We start from the raw sequence: 23,187 nt of genomic DNA on the forward strand, positions 1-23,187 counted from the left end.
CTCCAAGTATGCACACTTCATTGCGCTCGGCCACCCCTACACCGCCGCCTCCGTGGCGCGTGCCTTCTTCGACGGCATCGTCCGCCTCCACGGGTTCCCCTCTTCGATCGTCAGCGACCGTGACCCGGAGTTCACTGGTCATGTCTGGCGCGATCTCTTCCGAATGGCGGGCGTGAAACTGCGCCTGATTACGGCAGTCAACAAGGTGATTGCTATGTATTTGCGTTGTGTTACAGGTGATCGTCCCCGGGCTTGGGTAGACTGGCTCGCTTGGGCGAGGTACTGCTACAACACCTCCTACCACTCCGCCCTGCGCGCCACACCTTTTGAGGTGGTCTACGGCCGTCCTCCACCACCCATCCTGCCGGTTGACCCCGGGACGGCCCGAACGGAGGCGGCTGGCGACCTTCTCCGCAACAGGGATGAGATCCTTGCCGAGGTGCGCCAGCATCTTCTCCAGACCCAGCAGTTGTCCAAGAAGTACTACGACGGCCACCACCGCGAGGCGGAGTTTGCGGTGGGCGACTGGGTGTGGTTACGGCTCCTTCACCTGTCACACCCTGATTTTCATGCCACAGCACTTACGCTAATAAATCATGACAAAATGTGGTTTGACAAAAACTTTTGAGTGTTTTGGTCTTTGCTTTGATTGGATTTTTGTCTGTTGTTTGCAAGTGCTCTAAAAATCAAATAAATCCTCCAACCCTTATACTCCTCCTTGATCCAAAACTTTGCCCAATGATCATTCCATGTGTATAGAACATAATACTATTAAATAAGGTTTTCCAAAAACCCCTGAATTGAGACTTGAACCACAAGTACTAAATTGAGGGAGTGAAAAATCTTTCAAAAATTATATTTGACTCCTATTAGCTATAGGAATCCCAAAAACCACAAAAATATTATTTTAGAAGTTATTTTTATATTTTATTTAAATGCTTTTCTTAAGGCCAGAAATGGCCTTTAATAGGTTAAAATTATTTTAATATTTGAAAAATATTTGAGAAAATTTAGGGAAACTCGGTGTATATATATTTTCGATATATATGAGTTTCAACACATGGTCATGATCAAAATATTGGACAAAACCCTCCAAAACCATTTCTGTTCATTTCAAGTATTTGAAATATTTCTAGAAGAAATATTTCCAAATAAATCCAGGAAAATTCTAGCAAGTCACACATGCCTAATTTGATGATCTTGCCAAGTTTCATTCCCATCCAAATATTTTTGCTACACAAAAGTGCCCCAAAGCCCTCTTTGACCAGATCCAAGTTTGAACAACTCTACATTGCCAACTGTCCCCTTTTGATCCCAAATTTTTGTGTACATGCTCAAATACCCAAATAATGATACTACACCAAGTGGTGCATCAAGGAGAAAAGATTTGCATGACTAAATCCTGGGAAATCTATTTCTGTTGATTTCTAGGGTTTGCCAAAGTTACATTGGCAACCTTCTTCAAATGGACTCAAAGTTGGTGATCAACCTCAATTATGTATGCCATTTGATCCTGGTAATTCTCATGTCAAGTGGAATCTATTTGCTTGACCAAATCACCATCAAACACGTTCTGCTATTTTACCAAGATCACTATTTTGACCACTTACACTATTCTCCTTGAGCTCAACTTTTTACCAGGGCTTCTCCTAACCCTAACCTATCTCCAGTAGCTCCCACTCATCCACAGCTCAATGATTGAGGAGTGAAAACCCTAATTTTCACCCCTGGACAACACTGTTTCTTCTCCCTTTCTACCTCACCACTCCTCCAGGGGCATCCATGAGCATCCAATGCTGCCACCCCTTTGTTTACTCCTCCCCTGACACCCTAGACACTAGAGGCCACGCCCTGGACGCCAAAAATATGCCAATGCCAGCCATATGCGTGCTCTGGAGCGCGCTACAGTGCGCCTTTGCACTGTAGCCGCATCCTGCCCGAGGCTCCCGACCACCTTGAGCTCCTCCCGCACGCCAATAGGACCACCTCGACGTCCGCAAAACGTAAAATAGTCGGGCCCCACCTCCTTCTCTCTCCGGCGACCTCGATCACGTGTGCCCGAGCGCCGCCCGCATCCGCCAGTCGGTGCCCGCGTCCCTGGCCCGCCTCGCGCTCGCTCTCCTCTCCCTCTCTCTCCTCTCTCTCCTCCTGGGCGTAGACCACCCCCAGGAGTACCCGACTCGAAGCCGAGCCCTCCCGTGGCCTCCCGTGACGGCTACGACCTCGCCAGCGCACGAGCTCACGGTGCACCTCGCCCCCTCTTATTTAAGCCTCACCGAGCACTCTCTCTCGCGGCATTCGCTCTCTCTCTCTTCCACAGCAACCTCCCGGACCGACCCACTCCCCCTCCCGTGCCTCCTTCCTAATCTAAACCAGTCCGCGACACCCCCCAAGCCTCCATGGACCTCCCCAACACCCCAGGACCCCTCCTCCGCAGCCGAAACGGGCGCCACCACCAAGCTTGCCGCCGCCATCCGCTGCACCCAAAGCCCTGCTCAACTCTGAGCACCGGCGCATGCGTTCAGCACATGGACGGGTGCGTCGCGTTGCGCTGAGTCCGCCGGTGTGCCGGGCGCCGCCGGAGGTGGCCCGTGCCGCCCGGGAGAGCGCCAGCGCCCGCTCGGCCTCACCTCCGCTGCCTCTGCTCTGTTCGAGCGGGAGGTAGGCGATGGCCTGAGCGCTGGGCCCCGCACGTCGGCGACCCAGCGGGTGGGCCGCGCCGTTTAAGTGGGAGACGGGTCCGCTGTTTCCCGCGAACCCACAGTGAAGGCGTACTCCCTGGAAAACGCCTTCGACGTCACGGCTGTCTCCCGTGCGGCCGTGCACCTGGGCCGGCCCACTGACTATCTCTCGCCCAGTGCTCCGGATAAGGGTAGTGCTTTATTCTCTTTTCTTTTTCCAGATAACTTGTAAAATCCATGGATAAATCATCCCAACTCCAAATTTGATGATTCAAATTTCTAGTGACTATAAATCATGCTCTACCCCATTGAGTACCTTGCACATTTTCCAGAGAACTTTTCTTCACACATATTTCACAAGACCCTATTTCCCTATTTCTGTGATGGACTTTAGAAAATCACAGAGAGCTCATCTTTAATCTAAATGCCATGATTCAAATTTCTAGATGCTTCTAAGTTCATATCTTAGTTTATGAACATTTTTCCTTACGCTTTCTGTGCAACACCAAATATTGGTCCATCTCTTCATGTATGGCCAACTTTGAAAATTCCTAAGAAAATCATTTGAACTCCAAATCCAGTGAAACCAACTCCTAGGTGCTTCTAAAATCATTCCTTGTGAAATGGGTGCCTTTTCTCATTTTTCAAAATAATTCTTCTGTACACTTTTTGCAAATCCATAAATCCCTTGATTCCATCATATTGAAATGTTCAGAAATATCCATTGATCAAATCCCAATGAAAGCACTTTGGTCATTTCTCATATGACCAAAGGTATCCTAGAAAAGTCAAATTCATATTTTTAGAGCACTTTTATTTTGCCTTGTTGTGTTGCTTATCGTTATTGTTTCCGACGTTAGTTGACGAAGTAGACGGAGTATTTGGAGAAGGACCAGAAGATTTGAAGACTCTGATGAACCAGGCAAGCAACCCTTTGACCATGATACACCTCTCTTGTTCATCGATAAATTTTCCGTATGCATGATGACATTGTTGATTATGAGCTTGATATAATCGTTGCATTGATGCATGCTCGTTGGTACTTGCATGTTCGTAGCTCTACCTTGTGCTAGAGATGCGATGAAAAATACTTAATATTGACGCATGATGTTGCATCTATGCCATGGTCATTTCTTGGTTACAATCCTTTGAAAACCCCATCGCGTGCCCCTAATGCCCGTGGGTAATGTTGAACTAGGTCGCCACTTGATGAAGAAGTGGTGCACCGAAGCAAGTGAATATGTGTTGTTTACAGAGACGGATTAGATTTAAGACTCGTTGACCGTCCCAACCAAACACGCGCAACCACTCTCTACCCTTAAATGGTAAAGGGTATTATTGATTTACCTAGTTCGTGCTAACCTGGATGCCCGCATTACTAGTGACGGGAGTGGCGTGGTCACTCTCGGGACGGGGTCGTGCCAGGTAGGGCAGCCATGACTGTTTTTACAGGGCACCGGACACACCGTTGGTACCCCGTGCTTGTGATATGTGATGAATATGGTAGCGTAGCTCCACAAAAAAAATTATTATGTGACAATGTTTGGCACGGGGGCTGCTACCAATCGAGTGGACTCCTTGTTAGACACGGCTAGGGAAAGGTAGTGATCGGGTGCTTACCCCGGGTACTTGAGGTACCACGGGTCGTGGATGACACGGAAGTTCCCCGGATCTTGTGGGTGAAGTGTGCAACCTCTGCAGAGTGTCAAACTATTCGAATAGCTGTGTCCACGGTCAAGGACAGTTGGGTGGTGCTGCTTAGACTATGTCCATATGTTTCTGACAAACAACACGGTTTGGAAATATTGTTGATGTGATTCGTGAGGAAGTCACGATGAGCTTGAGCGTGAGTTGCTCATAACTCTTCCTCGATGTTGATGTATGTAACTTCCTGATACTTGTTGCAGATGCATTCATGTCCTTGATAAATGTTGATCATACTTGCATGAGAAAAACTAGATTTCCGCAAAAATGCTAATCTAGCAGTAGAGCCTTGCAAATTTATTCTGTTATCACTCTTGGGTTGCTTGCGAGTACATTCAAACGTACTCACTGGCTTGTCCCTGGCTATTTACTTGGCCAGGCTTGGAAGAACAGGTAATTGATGAAGAGTTCTTTGGTGACGATCATGCGAGCTAGGACGCTTCCCAGTCAGAATGCATGTAGGGTTAAGGCAGATCCAAGTTGTCAACAAAGATTTCCGCTGCGATGATATACTCAAGACTTGACCATAATGGTCCTACTTGTGTAAGACGGTATGTATGGATGTAAGACTCTTCTTATTCATCTTCTGTGTGTTCAGTGAGCATTGATCTCTGGGATCACTGTACACGTGCATTCGGTGATCACGACTTATGAGTCGGGGTCCCCACATCACCGCTCCACGCAGTCAATGGATCTGCGCGCTAAGCGCAAGCTGGGCCCTCGCTACGCGGGACCGTTTTCCATGGTGGAACGCATCGGCAAGGTCGCATACCGCCTTCAGCTTCCGCCCGGCGCTCGCATCCACGACGTCTTCCATGTGGGCTTGCTGAAGCCTTTCCGCGGTGATCCGTCGACGGCCGCGCCGGCGCTTCCTCCAACCTCCGATGGACGTCTTCTTTCAGGCCCAGCGAAGGTGTTGAAGGCCCAGCAGCGCCGCGGCGTGTGGCACTTGTTGATCCAGTGGCAAGGCCTTTCGGAGGAGGACGCCACTTGGAAGCAGCTCGAGCAGTTCCGCCAGCATTTTCCAGACTTCCAGCTCGAGGACGAGTTGTTTGCGCGGGCGGGGAGAGATGTTATGACCGCCGTCACTTATAGCCGGAGGAGCCCCAATGGCGCGTCTAGTTAGGGGTTAGCCCAACTTATCTTTATTTTTATTAGCACCTCGAGGATTATATAAACACTTGTAAGGCCACGTTTTGGAATTAAGCAATAAGTCATAACTATTGCTCGGCTCCCTAACCCTAGCCGCCTCCTGCGCCATCTCCTCCTCCACCGCGCGACCATGGCGCCGTCTCGCCGCCGCTCGCGCCCAGCTCCTCGCCACCCTCCCTTCCACCCCTACAACCTAAGAGCTAGGCCTGGTAGGATCCCAGCTCCTATCAGCGCCACTAACAGAGCACACATGAGACTTCTGAAGTTCTTGTCATGTCAACCTAGGATCCCGAGGGTTCTCATGGGTGGGTAAATTGGAGGCGGTCTTGTTTGCCATGTGTCAACTGTACTTGAGTAAACCTTGACTAGTAAGTCGAAGTAGGTGAAGATAGTTTTCTGCAAAACAAAACCGGTGTTTCTTTTGTTATACTCCCTCCATTGCTAAATATAAGACCTTTTAGAGATTCCAATACAGACTACATATGGAGCAAAATGAGTCTATATACATCCGTATGCAGTTCATATTGAAATCAGTACAGCACAGAGCACAGAGCACCAAATGTTAACTGGGAGAAATTCTGCAGCTTACTGCATTCCAGATTTGCTAGGAACCAACATCAGCAGTTAATCAGGAAGTTGTTTCACATAGCTCAGACCTCCAGTGTTGAAGATTATGTAGAAAGGTTTTCAGAGTTATATGATCAGCTGACGGCTTATGAATCGGCTCCAGATCCCTTGCACTATGTTACCAGATTCATGGATGGATTGAAACCAGCAGTGAAGGTGCAGGTAGCTATTCAGAAACCCAAGGATCTGGATTCAGCTTATGAACTCGCACTGTTACTGGAAGAGATAGGAGATGGACAGACCCCCATCAACAGTCAACAGTCAAGGAGAGCTACAGCACTACCTCTGCCACTTCCTCCAACAAGGGAGAAGTATAATGAAGAAAGGAGACCAGCTGAATCTCAGAAATCCCAGTTAGGGGACAAATGGACAGCGCTCAGAAACTACAGAGGAGCTAAGGGTCTATGTTATATTTGTCGTGAGAAGTGGTCCAAGGACCATCAGTGCAAGGCTTCAGTACAGTTACATGTAGTGCAAGAGATGATCGACCATTTGCAAGAATCTGACCTGTCAGGAGAAGAGGAATTTGCTGAGCAAGGGCAAGCCAACATGCTTTGTGCTTCCATTAACAAGGATAGCACTTCATAGAAAACAATCCTGCTGTCAGTAATTGTGAAGAACATGAGTTATATTAGTGATGTCTTTTGGCCTTTCGCATTCTTGTCTCTTGGCATCCTCTTGTAGCCTCTTGGCATCCTCATGTATATGTATATATGTTGGCTTTGGCCTCCTAATAATACAAGTCGCTACTCCAACATGGTATCAAGGTCCAGTTTTTAGGGTCTTCACTGCACGTAGCAACTCGTGCTGCTCATATCAACATTTTTTTTCTCTTGATCTTCCCTCCATCTCTTGTCCGTGTCCTCAATGGAGCTGATCTGCTGCTCCACATCAAGCCACCGCCGCTAGTCTTCCTCCAAAGCGGATGTCCGTGCGTCTCTTCAGCGCCAGTGGCCTGCCACCGCTGCTTCTCCTACCGGTGCCACGCCCTGCTGCGCTCCTCCCAGGACGCCAGGTCGCGCCGTCGCTCGCCGGATCACGCCACGGCCGCCGGATCCACGACGGCTGACCACCCCGCCGTTCCCAGTTGGCCACTGCCGCCGTGCGCGGTTCGCTGCTGCCGCTCTCCCTCCGGGTCGACTGTTCCTCGATTCAGATAGAGTCGCTGGTACTCTGGTCCAACTGCTCGTGCCGCTGCCGCTACATCAGGCCCATCGGGTATTTGTTGTCTATATTGGGCCACCTTGTAGATTGATTAAAAAAACTGAGGACAGAAAAGGAGCACCATGTCTTCGCCGCCATCAGCATATGTCGCCATCCCGCACTGCCCGGTGATATTTGATGGAGCTAACTATGCCGAATTTGTTGCCTTTATGCACATTCACATGTGTGGCATTCGTCTCTAGGGTGTTCTTTCCGGCGAGGCTCCCTGTCCTCCACGCCCAATTCCTCCTGTGGCTCCAACCCCACCGCCGACACCACCGCCTCTTGCCACAGATGCTTCTAATGATGATAGGGCTGCAGCCAGGATTGCTGATGGTGATGCGACCGTTCCATATGACCTTATGACCAGCAGGTCTTGGATTATTCGAATGCTCTTTCCGTTTATCGTGACGATCTGGCTGCTTATACTCATTGGTGTGATGATGATGCTCGTGCTGCGGCTGTTCACTTCCAGTGTTTTGCCTCAGTTTGCTTATGAGTTTATGGGCCTTGGTACTGTCTTTGAGATGTGGACTCATCTTCGTCAGCGCTATCAACCCTTTGGTGATGCTCTCTACTTGTCTGTGGTCCGTCGGGAGCATGCTCTTCAGCAGGGAGACTCCACTATTGATGAGTTCTACACTCAAAGTTCAGCTATCTGGCGCCAGCTTGACTCTCTTCGCACTGCTATTTGTGGCACTTGTCCGTGTTGCCAGACTGTGAGGTCAGACTTGGAGTTTCAGCGTGTTTATGAGTTCTTGTCACGGCTCCGTGGGGAGTTTGAGCCTCGACGTGCCCAGTTGTTTGCTCGTGGCCGTGTTCCTATTTTTGAGGTGCTTTATGAGCTTCGTGCTGAGGAGACTCGCCTCCTTGGTGCTGATTTGCTTCATGTTCCCTCTGTTCTTGCTGCTCAAGTTGCTGGTCCACCTGTATATTCTCGCTCTAGTGCTCCACCGTTACTGCCCACTCCTGGTAGTGAGGGCCGCTCTCGTCCTCGTACTCATTGCGGGTACTGCAGCAGGATGGTCACCCCGAGTCTGACTGCTTCAAGAAGAAGCGTGATATGCGTAACAGGGAGCGTAGTTCTTCTTTTGGGACTCGTGCTTCTTCCTCGACGTCGTCTACTGTCTCCTCAACTGAGCAGGATATTGTGAGGCTTAAGCGTCTACTTGCTGCTTCGGGTTCTTCGACAGGTACTGCAGGCTCTGTGACTGGTGCTTCTAGTGTTGAGCGACCATCTACACAGTCAGGTACATCCCCATGGGTTCTGGATTCTGGAGCTTCATTTCATATGTCTTCTGATTCCTCTGTCTTGTCCTCTCTTAGATCTCTCGATTTTCCTATTAATGTTCTTACTGCTGATGGTATTCCTCTCCCTGTTGCTAGTCGAGGCATTCTTTCCACTTTTTCATTTCATGTTTCAGATGTTTCTCATGTTCCTCGCCTTACCATGAACTTATTTTCTACAAGTCAACTTATTGATTCTGGTTGTCGCGTCGTTCTTGACGTTGATTCTTGCACTGTCCAGGATCGTCACACGAAGGCTCTGGTTGGGGCTGGCCCTCGCCGCCTTGACTCCCAGGGGCTTTGGGAGTTAGACTGGCTTCATGTTCCTTCCGCTGCCACCACCCTCGCCAGTACTGCCTTCGCCGCTTCAGCTACCAGCTCCTTCCAGCAGTGGCATCATCGACTTGGTCACCTTTGTGGTTCTCGGCTATCGTCTTTAGTTCGTCGTGGTCTTCTGGGGCCTGTCTCAGGAGATGTCTCTTTGCAGTGTCAAGGTTGTAGGCTTGGTAAACAGGTCCAGTTACCTTATCCTACTAGTGAGTCGGTGTCTCAACGCCCTTTTGACTTAGTTCATTCCGATGTGTGGGGACCGGCTCCCTTCTCTTCCAAAGGGGTCCATCGATACTACATTATTTTTATAGATGATTTCTCTCGCTACACTTGGCTTTACTTCATGTCTTCTCGTAGCGAGGTTCTCTCTATTTGTAAGCGTTTTGCCGCCATGGTCCACACTCAGTTCTCTACACCTATTTGTGTGTTTCATGCTGATTCTGCTGGCAAGTATATCTCCAAAATGTTGCGTGGTTTTCTTGCTGAGCAGGGTACTCTTGCTCGGTTCTCTTGTCCTGGTGCTCACGCTCAGAATGGCGTGGCTGAGCGCAAGCATCGTCACCTTGAGACAGCTCGTGCGATGATGATTGGCGCCTCTCTTCCGCCTCATTTCTGGGCTGAGGCTGTCTCCACTGCCACATATCTCATAAACATTCAACCCTCATCTGCTATACAGGGAGGTATTCCTCTAGAGCGTCTTTTTGATCATTCTCCTAATTATTCTGCTCTTCGGTTGTTCGGATGTGTTTGTTATGTTCTTCTTGCCCCCCTCCCCCCCTCCCCCCCCCCAGAACGCACCAAACTAACCGCTCAGTCTGTCGAGTGTGTTTTTCTGGGCTACAGTGATGAACATAAGGGTTATCGGTGTTGGGATCCCGTCGGTCGACGGATGTGTATTTCTAGGGATGTGACTTTTGATGAGTCTCGTCCATTCTACCCACGACCATCCTCTTCGACCTTTTCAGTAGAGGATATCTCTTTTCTCACGTTTCCTGATACACCTCCGTCTGTGCCACATATTCCTACTCCTCGTCCCACTATTGTTGATCCGACACCGTCTTCTCCTATCGTTTCTTCCCCTCCCTTATTGCATGGCACTCCACCTTCATCACCGATGTCTTCTCCATCTCCATCACCTCCGGTGGTTCCTTCTCATCCCACTTTTCCTTTTCATTATACCTGTCGTCGACAGTTATGGATGACTCTACTGACGTGCCATCTACTTCTGGTGCGTCGTCTTCCTCGTCCCAGCCGACTTATGGTCTTCGAGCTCGACCTTGCCCTCCTCCTGACTGCTATTCTCCTAGCCGATATGGCCTTTTCGGTTGCACTTGAGCCTACCTCTTATCCTGATGTTGTTGTTCATCCTGAATGGCAGTTTGCGATGGCAGAGATTGCCGCACTTGAACGCAACGACACATGGGATCTGGTTTCTCTTCCTCCCCGTGTTCGTCCCATCACTTGTAAGTGGGTCTATAAGATTAAGACTCGCTCTGATGGTTCTCTTGAGCGTTATAAAGCTCGTCTTGTGGCTCGTGGCTTTCAGCAGGAGCATGGTCGTGATTATGATGAGACTTCCGTTCCTGTGGCCCATATAACCACTGTCCGCACACTGCTCGCTATGGCCTCTGTTCGCCACTGGTCTGTGTCACAGCTTGATGTTAAAAATGCCTTTCTTAATGGTGAGTTGCGTGAGGAGGTTTATATGCAGCCACCACCTGTGTATTCAGTTCCCGACGGCATGGTTTGTCGTCTTCGTCGCTCTCTCTATGGCCTTAAGCAAGCCCCTCGCGCTTGGTTTGAGCGTTTTGCCTCAGTGGTCACTACTGCTGGTTTTTTGCCCAGTGATCACGACTCAGCGTTGTTTGTCCACCTTTCTGCTCATGGTCGCACTCTTCTTCTATATGTTGATGACATGATCATCACGGCGACGATTCTGAGTACATTGCCTTTGTCAAGGCCCGTCTTAATGAGCAGTTCCTTATGTCTGATCTTGGTCCTCTTCGTTACTTTCTTGGGATTGAGGTCTCCTCCACCTCTGATGGCTTTTTTATTTCCCAAGAGAAGTATATCCAGGATCTTCTTACTAGTGCGGCTCTTAGTGATGAGCGCACTGTTGAGACTCCTATGGAGCTCAATGTTCACCTTCGTGCTTCTTATGGTGAGCCCTTGTCTGATCCGACGTGTTATCGTCATCTTGTTGGGAGTCTTGTGTATCTTGATGTCACTCGTCCGGGTATCTCCTATCTTGTCCATATTCTGAGTCAGTTTGTTTCTGCTCCCACTTCGGTTCACTATAGTCACCTTCTTCGTGTTCTACGATATCTTCGTGGCACGATCTCTCATCGTCTTTTCTTCCCCCGTCTCAGCTCGTTACAGCTCCAGGCCTATTCGGATGCTACGTGGGCTAGTGATCCTACGAATCGCCTTTCACTTTCTGCCTACTGTGTCTTTCTTGGTGGTTCCCTCATTTCCTGGAAGACAAAGAAACAGACTGCAGTTTCTCGTTCGAGTGCAAAGGCCGAGTTGCGAGCTATGGCTCTTCTGACAACAGAGGTGACTTGGTTACGATGGTTACTGGAGGATTTTGGTGCTTCTATTACTACACCTACCACCCTCCTGTCGGACAGCACAAGTGCTATCAGTATTGCGCGGGACCCCGTGAAACATGAGCTGACCAAACATATTGGTGTTGATGCTTCTTATGTGCGCGCTGTTGTGCAGGATCATGTTGTTGCTCTTCAGTATGTGCCTTCTGAGTTACAGCTAGCGGACTTCTTCACGAAGGCTCAGACTAGAGCGCGACATGGATTTCACCTCTCCAAACTCAGTGTTGTGGATCCACCATGAGTTTGAGGGGGGTGTTAGAGTTATATTAGTGATGTCTTTTGACCTTTTGCATTCTTGTCTCTTGGCATCCTCTTGTAGCCTCTTGGCATCGTCATGTATATGTATATATGTTGGCTTTGGCCTCCTAATAATACAAGTCGCTATTCCAACAGAACACTCCTATGATATTTCTGACTGATTCACGGAGCACTCATTCGTTCATCAATGACAAATACAAATACCTGTTTCCAGATGCTAAGACTGTCATGTCAGACCAATGAAGGTCACTATTGCTAATGGAGCCACTTCGATCAGTGAACAAACCATACCAGAGTGCAAGTGGAGCTGTGATGATCATCAGTTTTCTAGTGAATTCATGCTCTTAGACCTTGGCATGCATGATGGAATAATTGGTCTGGATTGGTTGGCCACACACAGTCCTATGCAAGTAGATTGGCAGCAGAAATGGATGGCCTTCCAATATCAAGGAAAACGAGTAACATTACAAGGAACTGCTCCAGAAGAGTTTGCTCTCACAGTGCTGTCTATTTGTATAGACCTTCCAGAAGAGGAATCCCAACATCTGCCTGAAGAAATTAAACAAGTCCTAGAGAAATACTCAGAAGTTTTTGCAGCTCCTAAACAATTGCCACCTAGGAGGCATTGTGATCACAGAATTCCCTTAATTCCTGGAGCTTGCCCAGTGGCCAAAAGACCTTACAGAATTCCACCTCATTTGAAGGATGAGTTGGAAAAACAAATTGCTGAAATGCTGCAGTCTGGAGTTATTCGGCCAAGTAGCAGCCCTTTTTCATCCCCAGTTCTCATGGTGAGAAAGAAGGATGGCACTTGGAGAATGGTGGTAGACTACAGACACCTCAATGCTCTTACTCTCAAAAGTAAATATCCCTTGCCTATTATTGATGAATTGTTGGATGAATTATCTGGAGCTGCCTGGTTTTCTAAGCTTGACTTAAGAGCAGGTTTTCTAAGCTCGACTTAAGAGCAGGATACCATCAAATAAGACTAGCACCAGGAGAAGAATATAAGACTGCATTTTCCACTCATAATGGACACTTTGAATTCCTGGTGGTTGCTTTTGGTCTGACTGGAGGTCCTGGAACTTTCCAAGGCACCATGAATATTGATTTGTCCCCTGTTCTCAGGAAGTATGCAGTGTGCTTCTTCGATGACATTCATGTCTTCAGCAAGACTCTCAGAGAACATATTGAACACTTGTCAGCTGTATTGCAAATTATGGAAGAAAAACAGTGGAAGGTTAAACTAAGCAAGTGTGAATTTGCCAGACAGCAAGTATCCTACCTAGGGCATGTCATTAGTGCTCAAGGAGTCTCTACTGATCCCAGTAAAATTACAGCTGTTGCTAATTGGCCAACTCCCACTAATACCAAGGAAGTCAGGGGATTTTTGGGTTTGACAGGATACTACAGAAAATTCATCAAATCATAAGGAGTGATCAGTAAACCTCTTACTGAATTGCTAAGGAAGGGTACAGTTTTTGTATGGAATCCAATGGCTGAAGAAGCATTCTCTAAACTTAAGAAGTCCCTGATCTCAGCTCCAGTTTTAGCCCTGCCAGATTTTTCACAACCTTTCATGATTGAGACAGATATGCTTGTGACACTGGAATAAGGGCAGTTCTAATGCAAAAAGGGCATCCTCTGGCCTTTGTGAGCAAGCTTTAGGCCCAAGAAACAAAGGTTTGTCTGTATATGAAAAGGAGTACATGGCAATACTTTTAGCTGTAGAAACTTGGAGGCCATATCTGCAAATGCAGCAGTTTATAATCAAGACCGATCAGAAAAGTTTGTCACATATAGCTGATCAAAGATTACACACTCCCTGGTAGCAGAAGGCTTACACAAAGTTGATGGGTCTTGACTATGAAATTCATTACAAAAAGGGAAGTGATAATACAGCAGCTGATGCCCTTTCCAGAAGGCCTCATCAAGCAGCCCAGTCATTTGCAATATCTGGTGTTTTGCCAAGTTGGTTGCAGGCGATAGCTCAAGGTTATGCCTCTGATGCTTCTACCATGGACATTATTCAGCAGCTAGCTGTGGATCCTAAATCTAAACCCCCATATACATTGATTAATGGTCTACTTAGACACAAAGGCTGCATCTGGATTGGTGAACAAACATTGCTTCAGGACAAAATATTCCAGGCATTCCATGACAGCCCAATTGGGGGGCACTCAGGGTTCCCTGTTACATATAACATAGTACATTCCCTGTTCAGTTGGAAAGGGATGAAAAGTTACATCAAACAGAGAGTCCAATCTTGTTTAATTTGCCAAAAGGCCAAACCAGAAAGGATTAACTACCCAGGATTGTTATCTCCATTGCCTGTTCCAAAGAAGGCTTGGGAAACTGTCACTATGGATTTCATCTCTGGGTTGCCCAGTTCTGAAGCTTTTGACTGTCTGATGGTTGTTATTGACAAGTTCACAAGATATGGTCATTTTATTCCAATCAAACATCCACATACTGCTCCTAAAATTGCTGGGATCTTCTTGGAGAATGTGTATAAGCTGCATGGCATGCCTGAGTTTATTGTGTCTGGCAGGGACCCAGTCTTTACCAGTGCATTTTGGCAGCATCTTATCAAAAGAACAGGTGCTGTCTTGAATATGAGCACCCTTAAACTGATGGACAGACTGAGAGAGTGAATCAGCAGATAGAATGTTTCCTCAGATGCTTTATTGGTGCTCATCCCAAGAAATGGAAAAGGTGGATTTCCATGTGTGAATTCTGGTACAACACCAACTGGCATTCAGCAGTGGGAAAAACTCCGTTTGAAGTGCTTTATGGGCACAGTCCTAGATACTTTGGAATCACTCCATCTGATACTATTGATCCACCAGATGTCCAGCAATGGCTAGAGGAGAAAGAAGTCATCAATCAATCTGTGAGACAGCATCTCCTTCGGGCCCAACAACGAATGAAGAATTATGCAGATAAACATCGAACTGACAGGCAGTTTGCAGTTGGACAGGAGGTATTTCTGAAATTGCAACCTTATGTACAGTCTTCTGTTGTTCACAGGGCCAACCATAAGCTGTCATTTAAGTTTTATGGACCATATAAGATCTTAGAACATATTGGAGAGGTGGCTTATCGATTGGAACTTCCAGAATCAAGCAAGATACACTCAAGTCTTTCATGCTTCTCAGCTCAAGCAATACATAAAGCTTCCTTCTCAATTACAATCGTCACTTCCTTCTGATCTCTCATTCAGATTCCTGTGCGAGTGTTGCAACAGAGAATCAGGCGCAAAGGGGACCGTACTGTTGCTCAAGTACTTGTGGAGTGGAGTAATTCATCGCCCCAGGAGGCCACCTGGGAGGATACTGATTCCTTGAAGCAAAAGTTTCCAAGAGCTCCGGCTTGGGGACAAGCCGGTCTTCAACGGCGGGGGGATGTCAGCAGCGCTAGTACTTCCATGAACAACGCCAACAGTGCTGAGAAGGAGGGAAGATTCAAAGGCAACGCTCCTGGGCCAGCGGCGCAGCCCACTCGCGAGAAAAGGCTTCCCCAGTGGCTTGCAAGCCCGAACTGGGCCCGATAAGGGTGTAATAGGTTAGCGTGTATAAGTAGGTGAGCTAGGAGTTCTTCCTCGGCTTGGCACTGGATGAGGCTTCAGCCGGCACCACTCTGTAATTCGAATCCGCTGTGAGGGAGGTTGGGAGGAACAGCTATGAATTCCACCTAAATTCCTAGATCGATCTCGAATCCATAGCTCGTATCTTACAGGAGCATATCAGGTTGCTTTTAGCTGGCTGTACCAATGCTATAAGCACCCTAGAACAGATCCTTACATCATCAGAGGAGGATAAAATAAAATCTTGCTCTCTCCTTTGGAGCTGGCAGTGTGAACGCCATAAGGCAAACTCGGGCGAAGGCCCCATCTCGCTTGAGCATATTTGCTCTTCTGTTAATTATCATCTTATGAATGTAATGGAGAGCAAAAAGACTGCTAAAGGGCAAAAGCAGCAGCTAAACCACAAATTGTCTCGGCCACCGGCTGGGATTCTCAAGATTAACACTGATGCCGCTTTCCACAGGGACTCCAACTCTGGCGGCTGGGGACTCATTATCAGAAATGACCAATGCAAGGCGATGGCTGCAGGTGCGGGTAACGGAAACCTTGGCATTGTTGTATGCTATTAAAATGTTGATGGGGCGCGACAGAGTAATGTTTGAAACTGATTCAATGCAACTGATGAGGGCAATGAACTCTGAAGTCTATGATCTAGCGGAACTAGGAGCAATTGTCTGTTTGTTTGGGGGTTTTTTTTAGGAGCAATTGTCAGTAGTATCAAATTCCAGCTGCGTGAGACTTTGTTGGGCCAACTCCCAGGATTTGCACTGGACCATGTAGCTGGCGATTTGCCCAGCACTAATATGTAACTACGTAACGGAATGCACGGCGTGTTCCTTTCAAAAAACAAAAAACAGTTTGGACACAGCCATGCCTTGGCAAGAAGCGACACAAGATTCACCCAATAGCAATAGCCAATAGATAATAGATAGAGATACGAGAAGAAGAAGAAGAAGAAGAAGAAGAAGAAGAAGAAGAAGAAGAAAAAGAAGAAGAAGAAGAAGAAGAAGAAGAAGAGGGACGAACCGAGCTGGTCGAGCTCGATGACATGTGGATCCACGCCAATCCGCTTGAAGAGACCCTTGACCTCCATTGAGTACCTGCGGTATAGTGTAAGCACCAGCACATATGACGAAGGGAACCAACGAGTGGCTCGCATGAATTCGTCGCAGAAAACAAATCGTGGAACGAATTGGTTGTGTTGGAGTTCAGGTGAGGTTCTTACGAGCACCACGACTTGGAGTAGATGACGACGGCGTTGTCGGCGAGCGTCTTCTTGACAGAGTCCTCCATCCGCGAGCCGAAGGAGGAGTCCGGCGAGGAAGAGGATGACGAGGCCCTGGCAGCGACGGCCCTGGCGCGGCGCGCGGCGAGAGCGAGGCGAGGGAGAGGTATGGACCGGGGGCACCAAGGGAGGCCGAGGTTAGTCGCGGGGAGGCGGCAGAGGGTCGGGCACGGCGGCGGCATTTGCTGCGACGGGACGATGAAATCGCGATGGGGATGGGGGATGGCGATGGCGATGGCGAGGCTCCCTGGTACCTCTCCTCTCAACACTTCACCACCACGACTCTCTTTCTTGTTCTGCGTGAAGAAAGGAACGCAATCCCAAGCCACAGGCCCAATGATGTCGGTAACCGACCCAGTTCGGAATGTGTGTGTTTGATCGCCGACAGAACCGGCCCACTTTGCTCGCGGTTCTGGTTTCGCTGCGCTTTTTCAATTGCGTGTATCATGTTTACACAAAATACTCTCGAAAAAATGTTTGCTCAAAAAAATTAAAAAAGTTGTCTTATTTTAGAGAAATAAAAATTAGTATGTATCTTGTTTGCGTGTATCTTGTTTCGCTGACGATGTTTGCTGATGAAGATGGTTGCTGTGATGGATTCCCCCTCCGGCGAAGAATTGAAAAATCTTCAAATTTGATCGACGTGGAACAGGAAGGTGGTGTTTTCAAGGTTTTTTAAAGAATATAAAGGTAGAGGGGCCGAGAGGCGGTGGATTGGGGGGCCAAAGCCATTATTGCTCCCACAGAAGTTGTTGGGATTCCCTCGAGAATAAGGGTGAAGCAGAATGGTAACAAGTATTTCTCTCACTTATAGAACCGAGGTTGTCAATCAAGTAGAAGTATCTCAGTCTACTCCTTCCGTCCGTGAATAAGTGTACATCTAGCTTTTAATCTAAATCAAAGTTTTAAAATTTTGACCAATTTTATAGAAAATAATAGTAACATGTATGACATCAAATTGATATTTATCAAAGTACATTTCAAAACGAATCTAGTGGTACTAATTTGGTGTCATAAATGCTTTTATTTTTTCCTAGAAAGGTGGTCAAAGTTTTAAAACTTTGACTTAAGACAAAAGCTAGATGTACACTTATTCACGGATGGAGGGAGTAACAACGTAAGCAGCACCTACGCACAAGACACACACACGTCCCTAACATGGTAGGAGGATTGTCAATCCCCTTGTCTTGCTAGTTACAAGATTAAACGCAAGCGATAGAGATAGATAGTAGCAAAATTGCACGGCAAAATAATGGCGGTTGTGTAGAAGAATATAGTAATGAAAAATAGACCCAGGGGGCATAGGTTCACTAGTGGCATCTCTCACAAAAACAGGTAAATGACATGGTAAACAAATTACAGTTGGGCAATCGACCAAATTGCAATATTTATGACTATATGATCATTCATGGCATAATATCATGTAGGAATTACGTCCATAATAAGTAGACCGTTAATCCAACTACATCTACTACTAATACTCCATCCTAAAACCGTTATTCAGGATGAATCTCGCATGCAAAGCTATTTAATTATAAAGCAAGAAAACCTCAAAATATTCAATTGATTTCATTGTAGGATCTGATCATAAAGTCGCAATTCATCATGTCCCAACAAACACACCACCGATTACATCGAATTGATCCCGATCATGTGAGAAAGCTCATGGGAACATTGTATTGCAAAAGAGAGTCCTAATGGAACTACTCACACATCATGGAGGCAGCAAGGTTGATGAATAAGGCTCTGGCAATGGAATCCCCCTCTGGCAGCTCTCCGAAACAGACCTCCAGATTAGATCTTCATGAAACAAGAACTTCCGCGCGGTGATTAAATTCTTTTGAATATATGGCGGAGGGTTTCGATATTTGTAGGAATCTATGGTGGTGGAGTAGGTGGGCCCCACGTGACCTAGAGGCGCGCCCTACCCCCTGCAGCTCCTCTCGATCCCCCAAAGCTTTCAGGGTCCTTCGTAGCCCAAAAAGATCGTATTAAATCGATAAGTGATTTTGACCTCCGTGGATATTGATTTCCTGCGAAACTGAAAACAAGCACAAAACAGGAAGTGGCACTGGGCACTAAATTAATAGGTTAGTCCAGAAAAATAATATAAATTGCTATAAAAAGTATACAAAAGGTGATAATATAATAACATGAAACAATCAAAAATTATAGATACGTTTGAGACTTATCAAGCTACCATGCTCCCCTGGCCTTGGCATAGGGGCCCGTGCTAGGCCACCGACAACCACCTCCATCAACCATGCCCCCACCCCGCTAACTAACTCCAAATCTGAAACGTTGCTCGAAATAGGGAAACACGGCACAATCGTCACCCTCATTTGAAAGGTGTATATTTGAAGCATCTCTGACATGCGAGAAGATTTGTGGCGATGGCACCTTCAGTGAGATAACAAACCGAGCCTAACCTGTCCATGCCATCTTGCCTCCCTAACCATTCAAGCAGATGGCCCACCAGATCCACCCCCAACGGGAGGCAACCCACCATAGAGAGAGATGGGTCCTGGCCTAGGTGCTTGTATTTGTTGGATCTAAGTCCTAGACCCAGGCCGCTGCGGTGCCTCCACCTTGTCGCGAGCTCACCCGAGAACAACCAAGACCATCATTGGGAAGTCTGTAGAGTCAACCTACACTGCGGTGTCGTGCCAACAATAACCGAAGTCATGCAACTATTGCCACATTCGTTGGGCCCAGACGCTTGCTTCCTCTTTGTTAGGAAGGTGTTGTCCTGATGAGGGCATCAATACCATTGTTACACCCACAGCCCCTACTGCTACATATACTGGACCAATTACTAGAGCTCGCGCACGCCAATTAAATTATCAGGTACTTTTGTTTCTTGGTAATGATTCTAATGTTCATGCGAATATGATGCTGCCTAAATTGGATACATTTGTTTTGCTTACAAATGAAGGGCCTGGCATGGATAAGAGGGATGAACACTGGAACAAGACCAAGCATGGAGATGATGGCATGCGCAAGAGGAACAAGGACGGAGTTACAAGTGATGATTTCAGGACTTTGAAGTCACCATAAGGAGTGCATGAAGCCTTGGATGAAATATACAAGATGCCACTTCATAAATTTCGTCCAGAGGCTATTCTAGGTGTTGCGTCACCTTATTATTGGGCCAGGCCCATGTAATTTCGAAATACTTAAGTATAGGTTGTTTTTATAGTCCGTATGTGTGGGGAAACAAGAGTTAGGGTTGGTTTTGGACCCCTCCTCCAAGGGCCACGAAATTCCCCCCTCTTCCTCCATATATACAGCCCTTAGGGCGTCGTTTAGACTTTGGGTTTGTTTAGATTAAAAGTTTGCCATAGCTGCAACTTCGCGTACTTTATTTGTGTTCAACAACCAGACCAAGACGTCATAGAACCCCACCTTCATTAATAAAGCTTTCCTCTTATATTCGCAATATCCAGATTGCAATTTCAGTTTCTTGCTTGTTCTTTGTTTGCTTGCAGGAAATAGACCTTCGTGGTCAGGTTGATCATGCTCCGGCGTGGTCAATAACCCCTCGAGTTGGTTTAGCGATTGCTAAGGCGCGACGTTCTCGCATGATCGTAGTCGGGTCGTCAAAGTCTACTCCACCAAAAACGATAGCCACCATCTCATCGAAAGACGGGACACCCTCGCCTCTATCTTGGCCCCCAAGTGTAGAGCTTTGTAGAAAGCATCAATTTTTCCTCAGGTGGGTGATCTTGAAATTTGTCCAATCAACATGTGCACTTGATTTGTAGCTAATGATCAGTATCTGCACACAATTACAGAACTTTCCTAGTCCCCAACGAAACCCGTGAGGTTGTAAAACTTTCTAGCCTTACTAGTTACAAGGATTAACGCATAGCATGGAAGAAATTGATGATTGCAACAATTTAAAGAAACTATTAAGATTTGTAAACAAGAATTAAATGTTGAATTGAGGTTGAAAACGATAAGGGAGAATGGACTGGATCCACAACTTTACAAGTGACAACTCTCCATAAAGTATATCGTAGGTGTGGTATGGACCCCGGGTCCATAAGCCCACTAGTGGCATCTCTCTCGAAAGCATAACACCGGTGGGTAAACAAATTACCGTTGGGCAATTGATAGAATTGAGCATAGTTATGATGATCATCCATGGCATAATCATTACATAGGCATTACGTCTGTGACAAGTAGACCACTAATCCAACTGCATCTACTACTATTACTCCACCCCAAGACCGCTATCCAGCATGCATCTCAAAGTATTAAGTTCATACAACCAGAGTAACGCATTAAGCAAGATGACATAGTGTAGATAGAATAATATTATTCAATGACCAAACCCGGACGTTTTATCCTTAGTAGAAATAATACAATACGTGCCTTTGCCCCTCCTGTCACAAGGCAAAATCACCGCAAGATTGAACCTACCACAAAGCACCTCTCCCGCTGGAGGAATATTAGTCTAACTTGGCCGAAGTAGACGGATATTTGGAGAGAAATACAAAGCTATAAAATTACGCAACAAAAAAATCTCAAAAGACTCATATTAATTCAATGAATAATCTGATCATAAACTCAAAATTCATCAGATCCCAACAAACACACCGCAAAAGATTACATCAGATTGATCTTAGAGAAGTTCATTGCATCGAAGATCAAAAGAGAGAGAGAAAGCCATATGGCTACTGCTATGGACTCGTAGGTCCTCTAGGAACTACTTACGCATCATCATGGAGGCAGCAAGGTTGATGAAGACGGCCTCCCCAACGATTCCCCCCTTCAGTACAGTGTCAGAACAGGGCTCCGAATGGGATTGCTTCGGAACAGAGGCTTGCGACAGTGATAAAATTGTCTCGGGTATCGCTCTAAGGGATTCAGAAAATCACGAAATTTATAGTCTTGGAATTAGCTCAAACCGGGCTTTGGGGATTTCACAAGCATGCCCAGCGCGCCGCCCTGGGGCCATGCCCCTGGGCTTGTGGAGCCCACATCCCACTTCTAGCTCGCTCCCGAAGCTTCTAGCGTTGCATATATTTCAAAAAAATCATCGTCAAGTTTCATCGCATTTGGACTTCTGTAGGCCTGGATTTGTTGCAAAACCAAAACATGCAAAAAAATAGGAACTGGCATTGGGCACTAATTTAATAGGTTAGCATAGAAAAATAATATAAAATGGCATATAAAGCATACGAAAGTTATAATATAATAGCATGAAATGATAAAAAAGTTATAGATACGCTGGAGACGTATCAGCATCCCCAAGCTTAATTCCTGCTCATCCTCAGTAGGTAAATGATAATGAAAGAATTTATTATGTTGAATACTACCTAACATGGTCTTGTTCGAATAATGCAATTATGGTATGAATATTGGGACACGAGTGATTCAAGGCAATAGTCTATCAATTTGACATTAAAACAACAATACATAGGCATAATAGAAAACAATCATTGCCTTTCAAAATGAAGATGCTAAAGAATGTGATCCATACACACTTAGTCATGTAAAGCATGGCATGCCCAGTTTCCTAGCATAAAGATATCAAATCATGAACAACCCTGGTGCCAAACCAAGTAATTGAATCAAACTTTTTCTTGCTTCAGTTTTTTCAACTCCCACGCAATACTTGAGTGTGAGCCAAGAACTTAGCACTTTGGATGGCAAAGAGAATGATGATTGGGGTTTATAAGGGAAGACAAAAAGGTGAAAGAAAGTTTCACACCAACGAGGCTTGATTGTTAGGCAATGGAGAGGCTTTCACTATAAAAAAAGACACATCCGTGACATTTTGGGCCGAACGAAAAAAATTATGTCATGCTCATGACACTTCTATGACGATAATTGTGACAAAACCCGGTATCATCATAGATGTGGTGGGCTCCTACTTCTATGACAAAAAATCATGACAAAAAATGGGTTTTTCATCCTGGGCGGGCCGGGGACGCACCTGCATGACATTCTTTGGGTCGTCCATGACGGAAAAAATCGTGGTAGAAGCGAGGGCGAGGAAAATTTCAGGGAGTTCCCGGTTACGGTGGGTGGTCGGGGCCGAGCGATGCCCGGAGGGATTGCGCGTTTCTCTCATACATGTACGCACGTTGGTGCGAGGCATTGGGCTCTAACTGAAACCGAGCGAGGTGTTCGCCTACTGAACCCGAGCGATTGCACTGACTACGCGTTACTGAACCCGAGCGATCGATCGATCCCTGGCTGTTAACTGAACCCGATCGAGCAATTCCTTCGCTACTGCTGCTAACTGAAGCCGATCGAACCTGCTGCCTCTTGATGAACAGTGAGCGTTGTTGGTGGTTGGATGAACAGTTCCCAGTGGGTGTTGGATGAACAGGACCCCGTGGTAGTAGACCGTTGCACCCCAGCCGGTTGGGGGTCGATGAACAGGACCCCGTGGAGGCTCTATGAACAGCAGCCGATGGAGGCTGGATGAACAGTAGTCGTGGATGAACAGTA

The 23,187-nt window shown here is 46.8% G+C and overlaps 1 protein-coding gene across 2 annotated transcripts in view; it reads right to left on the reverse strand.

Annotated features, from left to right (window-relative positions):
* LOC109735464 (monothiol glutaredoxin-S10) overlaps positions 1-17,075 on the reverse strand; it is a 31,958-nt gene extending 14,883 nt beyond the window's left edge. For both annotated transcript variants that reach the window (XM_020294682.4, XM_040396980.3), the window contains exons 1-2: positions 16,663-17,075; positions 16,464-16,537 (exon numbers count right to left, since the gene is read on the reverse strand). In XM_020294682.4, the coding sequence (XP_020150271.1) occupies positions 16,464-16,537; positions 16,663-16,904 (316 nt within the window). In that variant the 5' untranslated portion in view covers positions 16,905-17,075. The remainder of the gene's footprint in view (positions 1-16,463; positions 16,538-16,662) is intronic.
* Positions 17,076-23,187: the final 6,112 nt, after the last annotated feature.

The sequence above is a fragment of the Aegilops tauschii genome, chromosome 7 (genome assembly GCF_002575655.3).
Source record: "Aegilops tauschii subsp. strangulata cultivar AL8/78 chromosome 7, Aet v6.0, whole genome shotgun sequence".
Lineage (NCBI taxonomy): Eukaryota > Viridiplantae > Streptophyta > Magnoliopsida > Poales > Poaceae > Aegilops > Aegilops tauschii.